Source organism: Lemur catta, chromosome X, assembly GCF_020740605.2.
Source record: "Lemur catta isolate mLemCat1 chromosome X, mLemCat1.pri, whole genome shotgun sequence".
Lineage (NCBI taxonomy): Eukaryota > Metazoa > Chordata > Mammalia > Primates > Lemuridae > Lemur > Lemur catta.
Window position 1 is genome coordinate 68,931,953 of NC_059155.1, and position 21,842 is coordinate 68,953,794.

At 47.8% G+C, this 21,842-nt stretch overlaps 1 protein-coding gene across 1 annotated transcript in view; it reads right to left on the bottom strand.

The window, feature by feature from the left end:
• The window catches only part of STS (steroid sulfatase), a 149,521-nt gene that overhangs the window by 20,784 nt on the left and 106,895 nt on the right, over positions 1-21,842 (bottom strand). Inside the window, exons 7-8 of the mRNA XM_045537664.1 lie at positions 17,085-17,222; positions 95-254 (exon numbers count right to left, since the gene is read on the bottom strand). Of these exons, the coding sequence (XP_045393620.1) occupies positions 95-254; positions 17,085-17,222 (298 nt within the window). The remainder of the gene's footprint in view (positions 1-94; positions 255-17,084; positions 17,223-21,842) is intronic.

Sequence of the window (21,842 nt, forward strand, 5' to 3'; positions counted from 1 at the left end):
CCTACCGAGCCCGGCCAGAGGTAGCGTCCCACTATGCAGACAACCAAAGCACCCTGAGCCCTAGACGACCCCAGCTGCCCTCCAATCAGAGTACCTGTCCTCAGGCAGCGGTGATCCGGCAAGTCTGGCCACCGTAGGAAAGATGTCCATGTTGCTCGTTGGCGCGTCAATCTCTTGACCAGCCTGTATCACGCCGGGCCATCGAAAGATCCCTGGAACCCGAATACCTCCTTCCCAGTTGTTGGATTTTCCTCCTAAAAAATCAAAAGAGAGGCAGCGGGAAATTTCAGTGTCTTCAACGCTCACTTGAACATACTCTTCCGCGCTCCGTGTGGGGCAGTCCATTTGGAAGAGCCAAGTGTTCTGATTACGTGGATTCGATGAGTATTTTGTGAGCAAATATATTGTAGTAAGAAAAAAGTAAAAAGTAATGTATATGATACAGTCACCACCATGTATGACATGGTCAGCATCGTAGGGGGGACAGGAGCGATGACTTTATAATCAGAAGAGTCTCTAATCGCAAAGCAGCAAAGACTGAAATCAATGCCTCTGGGGTCAGGGAATTGAAATTGCATTTTGACTTTTCACCAGCCGTGGTAGGCTGAATAAGAGCGCCCCTCCCCAGCCCCCACCCCAGTGTCAGCATCCAAATCCCTGGGACCTGGGGATATGGGCACGCTGCCTCATAGGGCACAAGGGACTTTGAAGATGTGATTTCGAGATGAGGGGAGCATCATGCACTGTCCGAGTGGGTCCAGTGAGATCACAGCATCCTCACAAGGGAAAAGGGCAGTCGGAGAAGCAGGGGTTGTAATCACAGAGAAAGACCAGAAGATGCCACGCGGCTGACTTTGAAGACAGAGAAGGGCACCCAAGCCAAGGGATGCAGGCAGCCTCTGGAAGCCAGAAAAGGCATTCCTAGGGCCCCCAGAAAGAAATGCAGCTTTGCCAACACCTTGAGGACCCATTTTTTGACTTCTGACCTCCGGAAACTTAAGACAAGAAATTCATGTTGTTTTGCGCCACCCAGTTTGTGGCCAACTATAACAGTGGCTATATATAGGAAAGGAACGCACCAGCCCCGGGCCCTGGGGCAAACGGCCTCGCCGCCTTCACTGTGTGTGAGTACCGCTGGAATGGTTATCCCAACTGCCCGGCCTAGTGCCTGCAAGACGGGAAGGGCACAGAAACAGCCACGGGCATCACGGCTACTATTTTATTTCCAGGACAGCTCTTACCAGCCTAATGGAGGAAACAGGCTTTGTGCGTAGGAGGCAGCTGGAAGACAATAAACACAACATCGAGAGGGTACGGGGAGGCTGGAAGCAGGACTTCGGAGTGGATCAGAGTGTCCGCAGATCATGTCAGAAGACAGTCACTGAAGGACACCAAAATACTTCACTCCCAAATCTACTTGTTGGACGTAGTTTGAGACGACTGCTCAGAGGCCCTGCAGACAGAAGGAGCCCTGCGAAGCTGTCCTTTGTCAGGGAGATCCGCATCTGCAGAGGAAATGTGCATTCATGCAGCCGGCTTTCTCCCAGGGCCTCCCTGTCCCAGATGAGCTGAGAGTCTGACACCTTCAGGATCTAAAAGAAGCATCATTCACCAACTCTTCTCTCTGAGGGCTGCTCCCTGGGAGGCATCCTCTGTACAGCAAGACCACCGGTGCCAGGCAGGCCTCCCCTGCTCCCGTCCTGTTTTGCCAGGATCCAAGCCCTGTTATTTCTGTAACCTCAAGATAGTACACAAGCACCGACCATCTGGCCTTTTCTTTGAGTTCCACTTTGTAAGGCTCTCAGGCACATTAATAAGTTTGTATGCCTTTTCTCCTGTTACTGCCTTTTGTCACCTGATTTTCAGAGACTCAGAGGGTGAAGGGGACATTTCTCCTTGGCCCCTACATTACCAACACCTCCACTGAGGGATGGAGACAGGGCCTGGTGGTTTGGGGCTCACAGAGGCCAGGGCTGAAGTCTCTCAAGCGGTGCTGGTGGCCCACACGTGGATGAATAAGCACCACTCCCCTCGGCATAAACGACTGGGTAACAAACCAAGCTCAGAGCGGGCACCACTGCAGGAGTGGCCTCAGGAAGTCAGGCCACAAAGGGAGCGGGTGCCCGTTCAGCTACTCCAAGAAACAGCCCGTCCTAAACAAACCGGTGCAAAGCATTAAATAGAGAGTTACATGGAAACAGAGCCAGCTGAAAAAGAACACTGATTCTTAGCAAGGATAGCATATGTGATTCACCCTGGACATAAATGCCATTTAAATTTAGGATGCAGATTGCTGGAGACAGAGGTTTCAGGGCTCCTGCAGCAATTCTGCATCTCCCAAAGCCGGTTTCTGACAGCTGAGGACGGCAGACTGACACCCTCTCATCAGCAAGCTCTTCCCGCTGTGGGCACTCGGTGTGCCGCGTGCACAGACGCTGGCTGAGGGGAGATTCACACAGAAGTTCACGCCATAGTTTAGTCTCTGTGGTGGCCTCCTAAGAAGGGTTAAAAGTCTTCCCTTCTTTCATTTTTTCAACATCATCTTAACATAATATTCTGACAGCTACTGTGATTCCTGCTTCTCAGAGATCACCCGCAAAAGTGGGAAGTTTAACTACTTTGCTGTGGTTCATTCAAGTGTCCGGAGCAGAGCGCTGGAAGGAATCTCCCTGTGTGAACCTATCTGGTCATCCTGCTCCCCCATCAAAGTCACAGACCGTTTACTTTAAAGTGAACAACGAAGTAAGTGCTTGCTACGTAACAACAACAAGAACAAAAGGGCTAGTTTCGGGAATGGTTTTGATGGCATATACGCATCACCCCCTCAGTTAAAATAAAACAAAATAAATAAACAGAAATGCAGACCAAACTATTAAAATAAGGAAAAAGCACCCTCTAAAAATTTATATTCTGGATGCAACATGGCATTGTGCATTGGATCCTGGAACAGAAAAAAGGGACATTAATGCTAAAACTAGTAAAATCTGAGTGAAGGCAGTTCATAATGATGTCCCAAGGTTAATTTTGACAAATACACTATGGTTGTGTAGGATAACATTGGAAATCACTGTTAGTAGCTGAGTTAAGGGTATACAGGGACTCTGTTTACCACCTTTGTAAATCTAAACTGATCCTCATATATATATGAATTTTATATATATGTATAGTTTCCCCAGTTCACTAAGTGATTCTACATTCTCAAAGTCAAAGTAGAGACAACGAGAATTACCTCAGAGGGTTGTATGAGGATTGGGTTTCTTGGCAATAAAAACGGGTAACTTTAATTGATCACTTATCATGCGACATGGATTGGAATAGGTATCTTCGCTCATTAAATCCTCACTATTAAATCCTACTATTTCCCTGCATTTTACAGGTGCACAATCTGAGACTGAGAGTTAACTGCTGAAGGCTACTCACTTAGCAAGTGGGAGACTTACAGATACAAATCCCGGTTTGTCCGACTGATTCCAAAGCCTGTGAGTTTAAACAATTCCCCAGTGCTACTTTATCTTGGCAGCAGAATACAGCGCCCAGCGTCTGTGTACTGCCAGAACAGGAGCACAGGGACACCGTCTTTAGAAACTCAGAAAGATACATCCAAATTGTAGAATTTAGAGGGACTGTGACACCAGGTAAATGTTTTACCCCCACAAGAGTTAATATGTGCATTGTCTTTAAGGCATCGGGCAATGTCCCGGGACGGCTGATGGCGGCTCACCAGCTGCGGTGAGGAGTGCACCTGGCTGCAGAGGCACGTGAGAGCCGGGGAGAGAAGCACAGCTGCTAAAAGCAGAGAGTGCCCAGAAGTCCACAGGTGCACCTAAGCTCTGGGTAGATCATGCTTCACGTGCTGGGGATCTGTTTCCCTGGGGGGACTTTGCTGATATTCCAGACCTCCCGGTGATGGGAGATAAGTATTATGAGAGCGTGGCTTGATGTAGAACTACTTTGAAAACAAAACAAATCCCTTAGAGAGACCCTAGAAATATCATCCCTGACAGACATTCTAGATTCCTAAATGAGCTGCAAGGCACAAATGGCCACCTGGCAGCAACCCTTCTGCCTGGGAGCAAAGAAGTGGCTTACCTGTGCTCGGGTACGATGCAGAAAGCGCCCCCAGTGCAGGCTCGGGAGTGTGGGGGCAGCTGTGGCTGCAGCTTCCAGATCCGGTCACCTACGGAGCAGCTGCTGTGGCAGCAGGGGGGATGGTTTCATCCACAGCTAGTATTCTGATGACAAAGTGTTACGCTGCAGATGTGCTCGGTTGGAAGATCTGAACCCACGATGCATAACACCGTAAGACTCTGATCTTGTAGTTCTTTATATTCAGAAACTAAACAAATGCATCACTAAACATAACCTCGTGCACTTTTCTAAAGTTGTAAAAGGAGTGTTTTTACAACAGCCACGGCAAAAGAAAAATTTAAAAAACTTTTAACAGATGATAAACACATCCCAGCGCACGCTGCCTGAGGAAAAGCAGGCTTGATGGGGCACGATCACACGTTTCCAGGCGTGTGTTGAAGAGCAAATACCGCTCCTTGTCAGATGGTGCAGCTGAGTCTCGTTCCTCCTGCCATGGTCGTGGAAGAGGAGATGCTCAGAGTGTGTCTGTCAGACTTAAAAAGCACAGACCGCAGTCCTCCTGGGCAGCACTGTCGTTACCCCTGCGTGGAGCTCACAGGGACCAGGGAGTGCTCACTGGCTGCCTCGCTGGCTCAGCAGGCGCTTACTAAGCAGAGAGTTACTACGGTCAGGAATGACGATGGAGTTTAACGTGTCCCCGGAACCATTCCAGCTCATTACTTATGTTAACTCCTCTGAGCTTTTGATGAGCTCCATCACTCAGTGAGGCAGGCACCCCGTTTCACAGTTAAGAAAACTTTTGCCACGTTTACACAGCATGTAATTGACGGTGCCAGGAGGAGTTCCAGAACCTGTCCTACTAAACTTAGCTAGCTTTACCAATATTCAGATCCCAGAAGCAGACACAAAGATAAATCAGTGGGGACTGTGCCCTCTAGGAACCCCCTCTCCAGGGATAGCTGTGATATACCCACTGATAACTCTCATCGCGTGCCGACAGAATTCCACAGAGGACACAATGACATATGAACAGGGCTCTTGCCCTACAGAAACTCAAAGTCTCAAGGCATAGCCCAGGTTTACTCAGAGACAGCCCCGACTGAGTGCCTACGAAAACCACAAGACGTGTCTTTTACCTGGGAAAAACTGCCTTGTGTCAATAGGTTTTGAGTTGGTTTGCAAAGAGAAATAAGCTTAGGACAGTTGTGGCGGGTCGGGGGTAAGGAAGAAAAACAGGTTAAAGAATCTGATTATTTTTTCTGAAAATTTATGAGCAGAGAAGAAGTCATGGTCTGAGTTTAAAATGTGGCTGAGTGATTGTCAAATTCACACTTGCAACGTCTGGATGGCAGGCGGCGGCGGCGTTCCCGATCCCAGAAGGGTGACGGCTGCGTGAGCACGTGTCCCCAGGCAGGCGCAGGGAGGACGCCTCCACAGTCTACTCCTAGACTCTTGTCGGGAACAGCTGTTTCCAAGCCAGGCTTCTATTTCTGCCCCTCCAAACGCTACCACACAGCGGGTCAATCACTTTCAATGGCAAGAGCATATGCTCGTCATTCTTAGGCTTGATCTGCACAGGGTTTTATGAAATATTCTATTTTTCCTTTTTCTCCTCTTGAGTATCTCCCCAGCCACGACAGGACTGATTCCCCGAACTGACGCAAACCGCACTGTAGCATGTGATGAGTATAATTCACACTAAATGTTTTCTCGCCCAATATGCTACCTTTTACACTCTCCTTGATTTAGTCATGCCAGGGACGAACACCCGCAAATTGCAGACTGGAGATGCAACCATATTTGTCCAGGTTCTATTAACCTATTACCTACCTATTATCAGGGAAAAAATATGGAACAAAGACCTGCTGATGTCAGTTCTCAAACGAGGGGTAAAGAATTGAAAGACACCTTTAAAATTAATGGACACAGTTGGAACACTTAAGAGTGACTACTTAATCAATACATCCAACCACAAAGTCGCCTAAGTCAGCGGTTGGCAAACTTTTTCTCTAAAGAGCCAGAGAGTAAATATTTTAGGCTTTCTGGGTGGGCTTTCTCAACAACTCAACTCTGCTGTTATAGCTAAGAAACAACCAGGAACAAGAAATCCATAAATGAGCATCGCTGCATTCCAATAAAACTTTATCAGCAAAATCAGGTACCTGTTTGCATTTGGCCTACACCGCATAGTTTGCCCACCTCTGTTCTGATTTATTCACTTTGATTTTGGGGGTGGGGTGAGGGTACCAAATCTGTCCTTACTCCATAATATGAAATCCTTCCTACTGGGGGGAGACACCACGGCAACATTGACTGAAAATTTATTTATTTTTACTTAATTGGACTCCTTCTTAATATCTTCTGCAAGAATGAAAAACTAAAAACACATATCTTAGCCTGGAATGTGAAGCTAACTGTACCCTGGCTGTGGTCCACCTTTCTGACATCAGTTCTTGGTTGAGCCGAGTTTCACGTAAATGTCCCCATAAACAGGTCATCCTTTCTTTGCCCTGGAAAGTCCCATCACCCCTGACATTTGCTCCAACAGGACTTGCCCCCACACATAAATCATTTCCATAAATGCCTGGATGTCTGGAGAGCATGCCCTTGCTTCCGATTGCATTAAGCCTGCTACGACAACCACTGCAGGTAGTATTCCCTACTCTCAATTTCCAGTTCAAGTTTATGGGATGTATGACAACCAATTCCATCTCCACAGGACAAACGATACTTCAGTACTTCATCTCCACAGGACAAACGGTACTTCAGTACTTCATAACAGACTCTAATTTACCGCTGTGTCAACTGAAGTCCACAGTGTAACACCTTCCAAACAGATGGTGCTCAGCATATTTTTGAATAAAGAAAACAATGAATTAATCAATGAAGACTATTGCTGTAGACAACCCTACAGATGAATGTGATTACAAATTCCTATATCTGGCCTCTTCTGGTCTCTCAACTTTGCTAGGCTGTTTCATTTCCCTAATACATTCCATTCCAAAGGTTTTCTCCACTGGGGTCGTACCCAACAGCTTGTCCTTTGACTCTCAGAAGAGAAACTCACCTTTTGTGTCTCCCAGGAAAATGGGCTCATAAACACCAGGTACCTCAACTCCCTGCCCTCGCAGAGCCCAATCTACCCACCACGGCCACATTAGTCCGACTTTCCCACCGCCCTGCCTCCCCAGAATCTCACCCTCCCTCTCCATTGACTGTGTGATGTTAGGGTCACGCATTTTGTCGACTGAAGCCAATTCGAGCAAATCACTCTGTCTGCGGCACTGAGACTGCTATGATTCCGCAGTTCAATTCCCTGCTTAAGTGGACAGCTCTAGTCACTGTAAATGGCACCTCAATTTTCAGAGTGTTTGCTAATTTTAACCTAGCTGTCTGGTCCCTATACTAGCGGATCACATAATGTGCCATTTCAACCACTTCCTTGCCAAAACACGGACTTCCATACATGCTGGGATATGCATTCCTGCCCCCCCAGCAGGATGCTACCCCTCCATGCAAACATCTATCTGTTCTCTATAAATCTAGATTGTGTCAGCTTTGTGCTTCTGACGGAAGTGACAAAATAGGGTCCCTTTACTGCTGCTGCAAAATTCCTAAATGCAACCGGGATGTCAGCTCGTTCCTTGCTCCTACTTGTCACCTCCACATCCTACACACTTCTCTTGTCCCCTCACCAACCCTCTTCACCAGATAACTCCGCTTCTTTCTACAGAGAGAAAAAGGAAGCCTTCATTTGGGAACAACTTCCGCCACTGCACGTGCAAACCTGCCAGCATCTGCTCCCTTCCGTCCCTCTTGCGTAGAGAACGTCCCTCCGCCTTCCAAAGACCAGTCCTCCTCCTGTGTTTTGAATTTCATCTCTCACGATCTTCTCAGACAACTGACATTTTCATTTACCCCTTGTATCTTAATTCCCTCTCTATTAAAGCACACTCAAGGGAATTCAATACGCTCCAATCTTCCCCAGGACAAATGTCCTTTCAGCCTGCCTCTCTTCCCAGAAAATTTCTCAACAGGATTTGAAAGCTGTCTCACCTTCAACCACCCTTCAATCCATCAGTTCCCTGCCCCTCTCTCTCCTCTGAAAATAAACTTATTAGCATCACATATGTATTCAATGCAATGAACTCTTTGAGTCACCATCTAACTTGGCTTTTTAGCAACATTCTTTTCTGTTGACCCTGCCTTTCCCAGAACCTTCTCCTCTCTCTCTGTTCTCTTCCCATCTCCCCGATCACTCTCTCAGTATCTTCTTCATTAGGTTTTATCATCTTCTGTCTCACTTTTTGTGTTAACGTTCCTCAAGACTTGATCCTTGACTCCCTTCTCTCCTTATAGTAAACGACCTCATATCCTCCCCGTCATGCCAACCAAATGTGGACCTCTGCCCATGAGTCCTAATCCCCAAAGGGTACCTCTGTCCACCCAACCATTCAAGCCAAAAACATAAGAGACATCTCTGCCATCTTCCTTTCCCTCACACCCAATACCCAATCAACTGCCAACACCGCTGGATTTACCAAAGCAACCACGCTCTCCAATTATGCGTACAGTTGTCCGTCCAAAAAACCATGAGATACCCTTCCCATCTCCCCTGAGCTTCTTGAAACTGTGAACATCCAGCATCTTCACGTTGTCACTTCCCACTTGTTCTTTGTGCAGCCTCAGCCTGACTTCTGCCCAAAGAGCACTGTCAATTTCTCAAGCATAGTTCACCAACAGATGCCTTTTTCTCAAATCCAAGGGGCACATCTCAGGCCTTACACACATTTTTTTTAATAGCTGGGGTCTTGCTTTGTCACCCAGGCTGGAATGCAGTGGCACGATCACAGCTTACTGCAGCCTTGAACCCCTGGGCTCAAGCAATCTTCCTGCCTCAGCTTCCTGACGAGCTGGGATTACAGGCAGGCACTACCACACCCAGCTGGCAATTTTCTATTTACATATATACATTTAATTCATTCCTGTTGGATACACTAACTTGGATGTAAGGTCTCAAACTCAATGCTCCATAACTAAAGCTCATTATTTTTCCCATCCCAATGACTTCACTTGTGCAGCATCTTGCATTCTCAATCATAGTCACCACTATCGTGTGAATACACAATTCCACCAGCCATACCCTGGCTCCGCTAACCCAGTCAGTCAACAAGTGATGCCTATTTTACCACCAAAGTAGGTCTGGAACCTCTCCTCCCCTTTCTTCCTCTCCCTCAGTTCAGAACACTGCCATCAACCGCTTGGTGTCTGACCATACCCTGCAGGTGTCTGGTAAGTCCACACTCCAGCCAGAGTGGCCCCTGAATCTGTCCACGTCCCGCCTTGGTTTAACACCCTCCAGTGTCCCTCCGCACCCACGGGCAGAGCTCAGCGTCTGCCTGGGGCACCGCGTCTCCACCTCCTAGCCCTCTAGTCCTCACCAGCCTCAGCATCCGACATCCTTGCCGACAGACATTCTTATCTCTGGAAACATCAACTGCTCTTTTGCTCACCATGAGCATCTCACGCCTGCCTAGCATGTACCTCCTGCCTGTCCTCCCCTACCCAACACTTCACAGCGTCAGCCTGCAAAATGTCAGCCCCTCCAGCAGAGTTCTCTGCGCCCCCAGGTTGGGCTAACTTCCTCTACCATTCTTCCCTGACCCGCAGGTCACACTGAAACGAGCTCTTTGTATCTCTATCTCAACAGTTAGAATGTGACTGCTAGTGGTCAGAGACCCTGTATGCCGCAGCCTCACACCCTAGAAGCCAGCCCCACCCCTGGCATGTTCTATAGAGTCAACACGCAATGACACACGTCAGTCAGATTTAACCGAGTGGGTGAACAGACGATCTTCCAGAAGGGAAAAGGCTGCGGATGCCTCCGGGAGGACAGAGTACCGACATTGGCAAGATGCCGGGAAGCTCTGCCAACACTTGGGAAGCTGATAAAAATGTTTGCCAACATCTGAAGACCGAACCCAGACATAACGACCTCGTAATAAACTACCGGAGCTTCTCGCTGTTATTTATTCCCCCAATAAAATATCACTCGCTCTTTGAAAGCTGCGTTATTATCTCAGGAGGGGAGGCGATGTCACCAGCAGCAAGTGTGAGAAGCGACTCCTAAGCGGGCAGGGACGCAAGCCACTCAGCTGCTTTTGGAATGTGCACTTAGGGCAGGGAACAAATGCCCGGGGGGCCGGTGCCTCACGCACAGCCATGGGGGGATTTTTAAAAGCATTTCTCTGCATGTGCACAAAGTCTACATTCTCGAATGCTCAGGAAAATACGATTCCCCTCTGCCACACCTCTGCAGAAACCGTCTGCAGCGTTAATTTATCCCTTCCCTTGGCGTTTATTACTCGCCTGTAGGCAGAGGAAAAGGCGGGGAGGAAGAGCCTTCTTCAGGGTCACCTTGACTTGGGAGAGGGATGGAAATGAAGCCAGACCTGCTCTCTTCTGAGGTTACAGGCCGTCCTGTACCATGATGAAGAGGCAAACCGCTCTGAACTCTGCCATGAGAAAATCTTAGGAGAGTTATTCTGGTTGTGTCTAAGGGAAGGTATTTTAGGAAAAAAAGGGGGACAGCCCCAGGGATTTCCCGAATGCTCTTCACTCAGCCATACTTGTTGAATGCTCACTACATGGTGATTTAAGGCACGGGGGTACAGTGGTGAATAAGGCAGCCCAGATCCCGGCTCCCATGGGGCTCGCATTATAATCGGAAAGTCAGAGCATGCGCAAGTAGAACAATGAACTGGTAACATAGCAGATTTGCAAGGAATTGGAGTCAGGTGGTGGGATGAGTACAGGAGCTTTGGATCCAGTGCTACCGGGAGACCCCACGCAGGCATCATGTGAGTGACAGATGCAACCCATGCCCAGATGAGGGGTGAGTTTTCCAACAGAAGGAACTGCCCCTGCAAAGGCCGTAAGCTGGGGACAAGGGTAAGATGTTGGGGGACCTGAGCAAAAGCCAGGAGGAGAAGGCGAGTGAAGCTGGACCAGGGCATGGTGGTACAGTGGGGTGAAGACTTCGCATTTGACTTTTTGTGGATGGAAAGATATTACAGTGTTTCAAGAAAGGAAGAAAGCCACGTGAAGATGCAGGCACAGATCGATTGGAGAGATGCGTCTGCAAGTGGAGGAATGCAAGGATTGCTGCAACTACCAGAAGCTAAGAAGAGACAGCAAAGGATCCTCCCCAGAGGTTCAGAGAAAGCCTAGCCCTCCCAACACCTAGATTCCAGACTGCTGGCCTCCAGAACTGAGAGAGGATAACTTTCCGTTGCTTTTAAGCCACCCGGTTTGTGATACTGTATTACGTCAGCCCTCAGAAATTCACTAGAGTATGCTGAGTGTAGGTTTATAAAAGCTCAGCGTGGTGTCTGGGTGAAGAGTGGACTGTAAGAAACAGGGAGACCACCAGGACACCCACCAGAGAGGTCCTCAGGAGAGAGCACAGTGGCCCAGAGGAGGCTGCAGTTGGTGGCGATGGACGGGGAGTGACGGCAGCTGGACTGCAGGCTGGGGGCTCCCAGGCAGGGCCAGGGCCGGGCGTGCGAGGACCAGCACTCAGATGCTGTGTGAGGTCACAGGTTTGGGTGACATCACAGAGGACAAGTGTGTAGGGGAGGGGGCCCAGGACAGAGCCCCAGAGAGCTCCTACACTGAGAGGAAGCTCAGGTGAGGAGGAGCCAATGATGCAGGTGGAGCAGGGTGTCCATGAATTCGTCTGCACCTCTTCCTGTCCGGGGAGCCCGAGGGCTGGAAACCCTGACGTAGACAGGTGAAGCTGGGGATGGGGCCCTGCTCCTGCAGTAAGAGAACTCAACCTCGTCTTGAGCTCTCATTCAACTGCCTTGACACAGACATGGATGCAGAATGAAGCATTTATCAACACTCACCCGCACAGCTGACCTAAACATACCCCATACCCGCCCAGGGTGCAGGAACACAAATTGAGAGCCGAATCCACGATTCCTAGAGAGTTCAGGATTGCACAGAAATATTAAGTCCTCTGCTAGTTTAAAGCAGTGGCTCCTATTCCCGAGGTCCCAAAGTAGGTCTCAAAGTAGGAGTGTGGACATTTCCATATTTCAATAGCCCTGATGCATTGTCTACATTCAACAGTTCTAAAGGGTCGCAGGCTAACGCAATGGGCAAGGGATATTTTGTTGTTTACCTACTTATCCTGCTGTCTATGAAAATCACAGTGACACGCTGTGAGAGCACTGTCAAGTTAACTAGAAGCTCTACTGGAGACAATGATTCCTTAATTCTTAAATGAGAAGATGGATTATTCCTTAAAACCATGACACTAATGGCTTTATTAGTGTCACCAGCTCTCTGAACAAATTTCAGTGACCTCTATATGTGTTTTTTTTCTTTTTTAATAATCCTTTCTCTGAAATAACTAATAACTTGACCTTTCAAGTTGCTTCCCAGAAGTGGTGGGTTTTCTGCAGGAGGAGGGAGCTGGGATTCCGAGGGCCCCTGGGCAGACCTCCCGACGCCAAGACTCGCCACCCCCCATGACCTGCCCCAACGCACACCCCCTTGTTAGCTATGCCAGACCTGCTCCAGGGCACGCCGCCCCTCTTGAGAAGCCCCTGGTCTCTGTTAGTCGGGGGGCTGGCTTTGAGACGACTTCTCCTAACAAGACTATTTTTGTATTAAAAAATGCCTTTTTTCCTTGGCAATCCGGGTTCTCTCAATAATTGGATCTTTGTGGAATGAGCAACTCGACCTAGGCCAGCACCCCCTTGCGGTTTCAACAGCATTAGGTTGACACAATCATTCAAAGCATGTGGACAACAGGAAGAAATTTATTTTAAAAGGCTCTCAGAGATAAATATTTCAGGAACTACTCTAGCTATGAAGGTCCTAGTGCCAAGATTTCTAATATTTGGCCAGACGTAGCTCCAAAATATGCATTTGACCCTACCCCTATCTCCCAATTCCTTTTTATGCTAGAGTCTTTTGACAAGCACAGAATTTACTCATACCTAAATCTAAACAAAATAATCATACTGCAAACCCATTTCCTTAAAAAAAAATGAGAGAAAAATTAGTAGTGTTACCACTCCCTCACCTCTAGAATATTAAATAATAATTTTTAAATGCAGACTACAGCAGGAATGTAAAGTTGCTATCATTCAAAGGAATCACCTGTTGAATCCTACAGAAGGATGACTTAAGCATCACCATTTTAGCAAATTAGCGCACGGATTTCATTAGCGAAACAGATTTGACTTGGGGACAGAATCATCAATGAGTTCAAATAGTAAATATGTTTTTCGAGAGGTTTTGAGGGAGACTAGAAGTCACTGGTGTTCAGAGCAGGATGCTTTTCTGATCAGGGCGTTAAAGGCAGGATTCCTCCACATCTGCATAAACCACGGGTGTGTGTTCACGTTTGCAGCTTTAGAGAACGCAATATCTTGACATTCGGAAACCTACTTCCCACAGCTAGGAGGAAACCACATCTTTCTTTCAGGGCTCTGTTTTTTAACACTGTTTCACTGTGAACTTGATTGCAACTAAGTTTGACAAAAAGATGATGCTTCCGACAGAGCAGCGGCTGAGACGTTAATATAGTGTCATTCATTGATGGTATTTCTAGCACTCAAGCAAAACATTTATTTCTAACAAATCTAGCACATTTCTTAAAAAACAAAAAACAAAATCATGGAGCAGCTACCGACATGCTTTTAGGACTCTATGATAACAGCAGTTCCCGACTATCATTCAAGACCCTTGATGCTGTCTTTCTGACCTACACCGCTGGCGTCTCCTAGGAGCCAACTACCTGCCTCTCAAAGCAGATGCCAGTCACTCTCCTCCTCCCCAGGAAGCCGCCCAGGGAGTCGCAGCCTGTGCCGCCTCCCCTGCGCTGAGCTCCACGGCAGGCACCGCATGTGTAACTTTCATGACACACTCCGTCCCAGCCGCTGCTGTCTCAGGGATCTGTGCACATGCGTCCTCCTGGGCAGCCGCCAAGCTATTTTGGAACCTAACAGGCATTAAGGGAGAGAATGAATGGGATGGCTGAACTAGAGCGCGCAACACGGCCTGGAACTCCGTCTTCAGAGACACTGGAATCGAAAAAATAAAATAAGCACATCTCTCTCTGCACAGGCCATAGCCCCAAGGAAATAAGACCCAAACACTGAGAACTCCCAGATTAGGAATACAGGTTTGCACTTCTCACTACTCCAAGGTAACAGGGTACACAGAGGAAGGCTGAGAGAGGGACAGCCAGGGGGGTCAATCCTGCTCAGGTTAAACACACCTGTTCATTCGTTTAATCCACAGTACATATTGGGCTGGAACAAGGGGACCCAGAGGAAGGGGTGGTATGGGGTCTGAGCAGCCTAAGAAGGTGGTCCAGACTCGCTGAATGCAGGAACCTTTTTGGCCTGTGGGACAGGTAACGGCAGGTGTAAGAGACGGTCCTTGCCCGGGGCACTCAGCAGGGCACAGCACTCTGGGAGGGCAGCAGAAGCTTTCCTGGGCTGCAGCCTCAAGGGATGCGCATGGAGGACTCTTTCCCTTTGCCGTCCTCCTGTCTTACTGAACTCCCTGCAGTTCGCAAGAAGCCGTTTGCAGCTTCTTCCCCTCATTCCCGGCACTGCCAAAGAGAGCATGTGACCAGAGGACAGAAAGACGTGTAAGAGAGCAAGGGGCAGGCGCAGACCAACTGGCTGCTGCCTTTCCAGCCCGCCGTGGGCCCCCGTGGCCGAGTGCAGGTGTTCTTCCCACCGCGCCCCCAGCACCCTGTGCGTGCTATGTCCATGCCTTCATCACACTGCACTAGGTCACCCAACGCACCCACCCGGTGACATGAACTCCTTCCCCACAGGGACCACATCTTACATTTACTGCTGTCTCCGGCCCGATACCGATACCAGATGCACAGTGGGTGCTGGACCAGTGTTTCCACACTGACTGACAGAAGCATTCCGTCAGCATGCTCTCATCTCTTTGTCCTTAAACTCTGATGCATCCTCCCCCCTCGGTGAAGGCACCGAAGGAAACTGGCAACATTTTACCCCAAAACATATTTCTTTGGCGTATTTTGAGATGCTGCCATAAGCTGCCTTGGGGTGTGTGGGGAGGGTGGAATTTATATCTGTAGAGAGGGCAGCCAGGTGTAACCTCTCCCAGTCTAGAAAAGATTAACTGACAGTCTGACACCTTTTAAGGTCTGAAAAGAAACATTTACCATCTATTCTCTCTGAGGGCTGCTACCTAGCTACCTCTACCTGTAAGGCTTCATTTACATAAGAGACCACCTTTGCCAGCTACTCAAGCCTCTTCTTCTCTCTCCCCAGGCCCCAACACCTGGTTTTCTGCTTTTAAGGCCCCATTGTTTAAAAAACCTCTGTACCTCATTGAAGAACTGAATCATCATTTTCTGAGAGTTCCCAAGTACAAATGTTAAAATAAATTAGTATAGCTTTTCTCTGATTTTTTAATTAATTAATTTTTTGAGAAAAGGTCTCACTCTGTCACCCTGGTTAGAGTGCAGTGGCGTCATCACAGCTCACTGCCACCTCAAACTCCTGGGCTCAAGCGATCCTCCTGCCTCAGCCTCCTGAGTACCTGGAACTATAGGCATGTGCTACCACGTCTGGCTAATTCTTTCTATTTTTACTAGAAACGGGGTCTCACTCTTGCTCAGGCTGGTCTCGAACTCCTGACCTCAAGCGATCCTCGATCCTTCTGCCTTGGCCTCCCTCCCACAGTGCTGGGACTACAGATGTGAGCTATCATGCCTGGCCTCTATAGCTTCTCTCTTATTAATCTGCTTTTATTGTGAGTTGATTTTTCGGCAAACCTTCCCAAGGCAAAGGAGAAGTTTCCCCTTCACCCCAATAGCATCATTTCTTCTTGCACCTTCAACCCACATCCACTGGGGATTTGGCTGGGGGTCCTAACCCCAGCACAGACAGGCACTCTGAGGTATCTCATCACTTTGTGAGCTGGGCTATTCTGCGTTAGAATTGGACATGCATGTCTTGTATTTGCTGAGCATGCACTGTCTAAGCCCGTAGCTGGGTCTCACTGAGCATCCTCATGCCCGGCGTGATGTCTGAGCCATCACAGAACTGGCTCAGTCCAAGCAGCAGAGAGAATGAACAGTCAGCTCAAAACGCTCTTGTGAGCTTGCACAGGCAGAATAATGGCCTCCCAAAGACGCCCTCTTCCTAATCCCTGGAACCTGTAAATACGTCACACCACGTGGCAAAGAGACCTTGTGGATGTGATTAGGTTAATGATCCTGACGGAGGGAGATGATTTCAGATTATCCAGGTGGGTCAGTGCAGTCCCACGGGCCCTTGTGAGAGAGAGGCAGGAAGAGGGTCAGAGAAGTGAAGGACGTGATGTCACGGAAGCAAAGGTCGGAGAGAGAGAGAGGGTGGGGGCTTTGGAGATACTAAATTGTTGGCTTTCGCGACAGCAGAAGGGCACTGAGCCAAGGAAAGCCTGCAGCCCTAGAATCTGGGAAAGGCAGGGGAAACAGGTTCTCCCCTAGAGTGTGCAGAAGGCCCTGCTGACACCTGATTTTAGAACAGTGAGACACCCACTTTGGACTTCTGGGTTCCAGATCTGTGAGTTCATAAACTTGTGCTGTTTTAAGCCAGCGCATTTGTGTTAATTTGTTAGAGCAGCAATGGGAAACTCATACATAGGGTAGAGAGCATCTTGTTTTAATCGATTAGGCAATATGGGGCTGTATGTACACTTGGGGTTACACACCCTCCTTCCAGTGCCTTGACATGGGATGTGGGCTTTTAAGTTCCATGGGGACCACAATGCGGAAGAGCACGTTAAGGTCACGTTGGCCTTCTGCCTGCCCGGTTCCTGTGACTCAGGGAAGTCCTACATGTCGCAAAGCAGCAGCGGAACAACGGGAAAGCTTGAAGACCAAGGAAGAAGCAAAACTGGGAGGCCAGAGCTTGTGGACACACACCAGCCTTTCTCACCTTTATAGATCCCGTTACTTCCGCCGTGAACTTCTCCTTTGATGTTCACTTCCTCTATGTGGGCTCCGTGGTCCGACGTGAAGTAGACAAGGGTATTTTTCGTCAGTCTCAGCTCATCTAGAAGACCCAAGATCTCCCCTGGAGGGGAAAGAAAGACTCAGTTTTAAAACACTTTAATATTCACAAAAGAAAGGGAGGCGGTGGGCTGCCTTCCTCAACGGGTTGGCTCATCTGCCAAGGTGGGAGGGAAATGCCCGTGCACACTGGAGCTTGCTCCGTGCTGATCCAGCAAGGGAGGAGATTCAGTCGCTGGCTTTAGCGTCGTGCAGAGGCATCCGGGCATCATGAGGTGGTTCTGCAGGGAGACCTGACGAAGCATTCCTACGGCACCAGGCTTGGCAATCACGACCCGTGTGCAGGAAGGTGCCGGGGGAAGAGGCTGGATGGCTGCTCTCACCAGCTGGTGGCCCTGGGGGTGTAAAGAAGTCTGCCATTTTTCCTTACTGCATGGGCCAACAATCATTGCTCCTCTCATAGGAACACGTATTTATATAAATATCTCATGATGAATGCCCTCTTTTAATACTTACAGTAGGTACCCAAGACTAAAACTGTCCATCATGAATATCGATATTCCTCACATTTTCCTTTTTTTGGCCTTCTTTCCCCAAAACTAACATCACATGCCACCCCCAGATAACACCACTTCAAAATGATAACAACAGCAATAATTGCTACATCTGTTGAACACTCTTCACACGCAAAGGACTTTATTACACGTCCTCTTGTTCAGCCCCACTGAGCCCTTCGAGTAAATAGCTCTGGCCCCGCTGGACGGAAAGAGCAACCGTGATGTAAAAGCATAAGCGAGCTGTTCAACTTCAGACGGTTAGGAAGGGCGAGAGGCAGGAAGTAAGAGTTAAATCTGACTCTGAAGCCCTGACAGTTGGAATTTGAATAAGAGGCTGGAACGCAGACTCTGCATAGGAAGCTATCGCTGGCTCTCAAATCAGAAGACGATGATGAAGAAAGCAGAGGTCCACAATGCAGTTTCCACAGGGGCCTGCACAGACCCAGGCTGCGTTCTGAACTTAGTTAGTGCATACAGCTGACTTGCACGGGTGTAGGAGAGCCTGACTCCGTACTTTGATGCTGGCCTTCTAAGAGTTTTTAAGCCTCACTCTCCCTCTTCCGCTTGTGCCGCACAAGCTGTCAGGGATCCTGGCTGCCCCCTTTCACTGCCGTGGGAGGCTGGAACCGCGCAAGCCCCTGCCTGCCCGTGGGAAACCCTCATCCAAGCCCTCGCGCTGAGCCACCGTACAAGCAGCATCAGTCTCTTTCCCTGCCCTCACAAGCTATTTTCGGACCAGTTTGGGAGCTGCCCTGCTCTCCCCCAGAAAGCCTCATTACACGAGGAAGAAACCTTTTCATGCCATCTTGGCATGTGCACGTGGTGCTGACAGTCTCGACAGGGGAACCAGATTTTGGATGGGTTCATTTAGTCATAACAGGGTGACCACAGCCATTGATATTCTACAAGGACACCAGGTATCTTCCGTGCCAGAAATAACTAAATATGGCACGCTGAATACATCCTACCCGGCAGGTGGGTCACGCCCAGAGGAGACGGGCCCTCCACTCGGGGTTGCACCCTCACCTGGTTGGTGCAGAATGAGGGCAGAAGGGGTGCAGAGTCAGCTGCTCACAGAGGTGGCAGAGATGATCTCTGATGCAAAAACGACACCCAAGTCGTTTGTTACAACACATATTTTTGCCATTTGATTGCAAATGCCACAGGCGAGAGCATGTTCAATCTTTCTCAATTTTTAACTCAATGATAAACATTCCCAGAACCCACACCATATACATAAATGTCATACTCAGAACCAAGCAATAAGACACCCGAGGGCCATTTTAGCAATTTGTCTCCCATGATAAATCATGATCAGGCAGACATTTATTGTGGTGTTATCCGGTGCCGCTAAGCAAACCACCTGTGCGCTTGGGCTTGCAGTTATTTGGCCGTGACACTAATTTAAGCCTTATTACTCTGAAAATGGTAATTAGCTTAATGAGTTGAACTAGAAGGAAGCAATAGGCAACATAACCCCCACTTACACTGTGAAAGAAAAATGCCCCCTTTTGTTCGTATGACGACTTCTGTATAAAATAACACAGACCGGGCAGTAGCAGAGGCTGGAGGAGTTCGCTTGTCTGCATTGTAATTCGCATTTAGCAAAAGAACATGCAACCACGCACCTTCCTTCCAAGTTAAATTGCTCTTTCATATATGTTGATGTACCTTAGCACAAAGGAAATGCCATGAAGAAATGTCTCATAAAAATGTGGCTTCCGTGATAACTTACATGTACACAAACACACACACAAATATTCATGCCAGGTCTATGTATAATTGCCAAAAACTTGGAAGCAATCTAGCTGTCCTTCAGGAGGGGAATGGATAAATAACGTGTGGTCCATCCAGGCGATGAAATACTATTCAGCGCTAAAAAGAGCCAGGAAAAGACACGGAGGAGCCTTCAATACCTACTTCTAAGTGAAAGCAGCCAATCTGAAAAAGCTCCCTACTGTATGATCCCAACCATATGACATTCTGGAAAAGGAAAACTATAGAGACAACAAAACGATGAGTAGCTGCCAGGGACTGGAGCGGAAGCTGGGGGGGTGGGGAACAGGCGGGGCACAGAGGATGTTGAGGGCAGTGAAAGTATTCTGTGTGATACTGTTGCGGTAGATACATGTTGTTACACATCTGTCAAAACCTGCAGGATGTACAATACCGGGAGGGAACTCTAATGTCAACTATGGATTTCAGTTAACAATAATGTATCAATATAGGCTCATCAATTGTAACAAATGTCCCAGGCTAATACAAGATGTAAATAAGAAGGAAAACTGTAGGGGAGAGGCACTGTATGGAAACTCTGTATTTCCTACTCAATTTTTCTGTAAACATAAAACTGCTCAAAAATAGTCCATTAACTTCAACAATGCCTTTCAGATGCAGTGTGGACTCCCAGCCTCCTCACTCACTCGTGCAGCACGTGTTGATGAAGCCCTCACCTCACACAGGCCATGTGCCAGCAGCTGGGTGACAGGGAGTTTCAGGGACAGCTCGTACCCCCAAGGTCAGAGCCAGCTACTTCCTACGGAGAGTTTCTCCAAGGCTATTTCTAACTCCAGACAAATTTGCAGCTGTTTTTATTACACAGACTCTTTCAACTAAAATCTCCTACCTCCATTTCCATCTTAACACTCCTCCCTAAATATTTCCTCCAAATTCCAGTATTTCAAAGGACCACGGTAAGATATTTAACGTGTCCCAATCGAAGTTTCTTATTCGATGCCTGAAGTAATCATTTTCTTTAAAGTGTCCCTATACAACTGGGCAGGGACCAGCAGAAGAGAAAGTAGCTGAGGCCATCACGCATGTACGAATGGTGGGATATTTGGCTCAATCCGCTGAGAAATGGTCAAATTTCTGATTTCCTTTTTGTCCTTTCTTTCCTGAAAGACACACTCTGTACCCCATACTATTCAGGTCTTAAGCCAGAATCTCATCTGTAAAGCCCAGAGCCCATTTTACGTTTAATTTTTCATAACATTGATCCTATAAAAGTCTCACATATTTCTCTCCTAAAACCTCCAAACAGAAATCTCCCATGGGAACAAATGCTGATGTATTATTTTTGTTTTCAGAGCAGTAGATTGCAAGTCAGAGGTCTGCAAATATTATTTTTCAGTAAGATTCTCAAGGTATAATGATACCAATTTATATAGAATGATAGTTCTGAATTACTGATGGTGGGTTGCAGGCTAGCTTATAAATTAAGTGTTCTATTTTCAGAGCTTTCTCACTTTGTTTCCTGAACGAAACAAACACAGAAAACAAGCCATTTCAAGAGCACCTTGTTATTTAACCAGAGACAGCATCTGAAAGGCAAAGTGAGAGCTTCTCAACCAAACCTCCTGTACCCTAAGGGAGAAAACCTGGAAACGGGGAAAATCTGGCCCTTCCCCAGTCAAGTGTGGGTGTGGGTTTCAGAGGAAGCCTAAATTCTAAAGAGTTTGTTCACTCCATTAATTCATTCCACAAACAAGTATTAAGCCATTATTAAGAGTCAGGCACTGAGCTTCCCTGTGCAGCAGAGAGCAGGGTTTCACACAAGCAGGGAGAAGTCCAGGTCCCAGGTGAGTGAGGTGCCCTCAGTGGGACTAAGTGCTCAAGCTCGGCCTTCCAGGCCCGGATTTAAGCAGCCGACTCACCGGATTCCTTGCCCCAAGTTAGAGCAGATAACGGATAAGAGTAGCCGGTTGCCATGAGGAATGGATGAGGGATTGTGTGCAAAACACTGTCCAGCACTGGGCCCGGAGTGAGCACTCCATGCCCCTGACCTTTCACAGTGCAGTTAAGACGTCAGTTTGCCTAATGGAAGTCTTGCTATTTCTGTTAATTTAGCTTTGCTTTTTCTTCTACCAGGTGGGTAGACTCAGACAAAATATTGAAGCAAAATGCTGTGAAGTAACTATTTACACTTTGGAAGCATCAGGCTCATTAAAAACATATATATACAGAGAGAATATATAACATATATAATATATAACATATAATGTATATAACATATTTTATATATATAAATATGTTAGCAGCACCTTGGCAGTCACCTGCCATGAACCATTAAGAGAGCATTTCCACCTACTCAATGTAACTGCAGGAAATACAAGGAAATCCGAAAT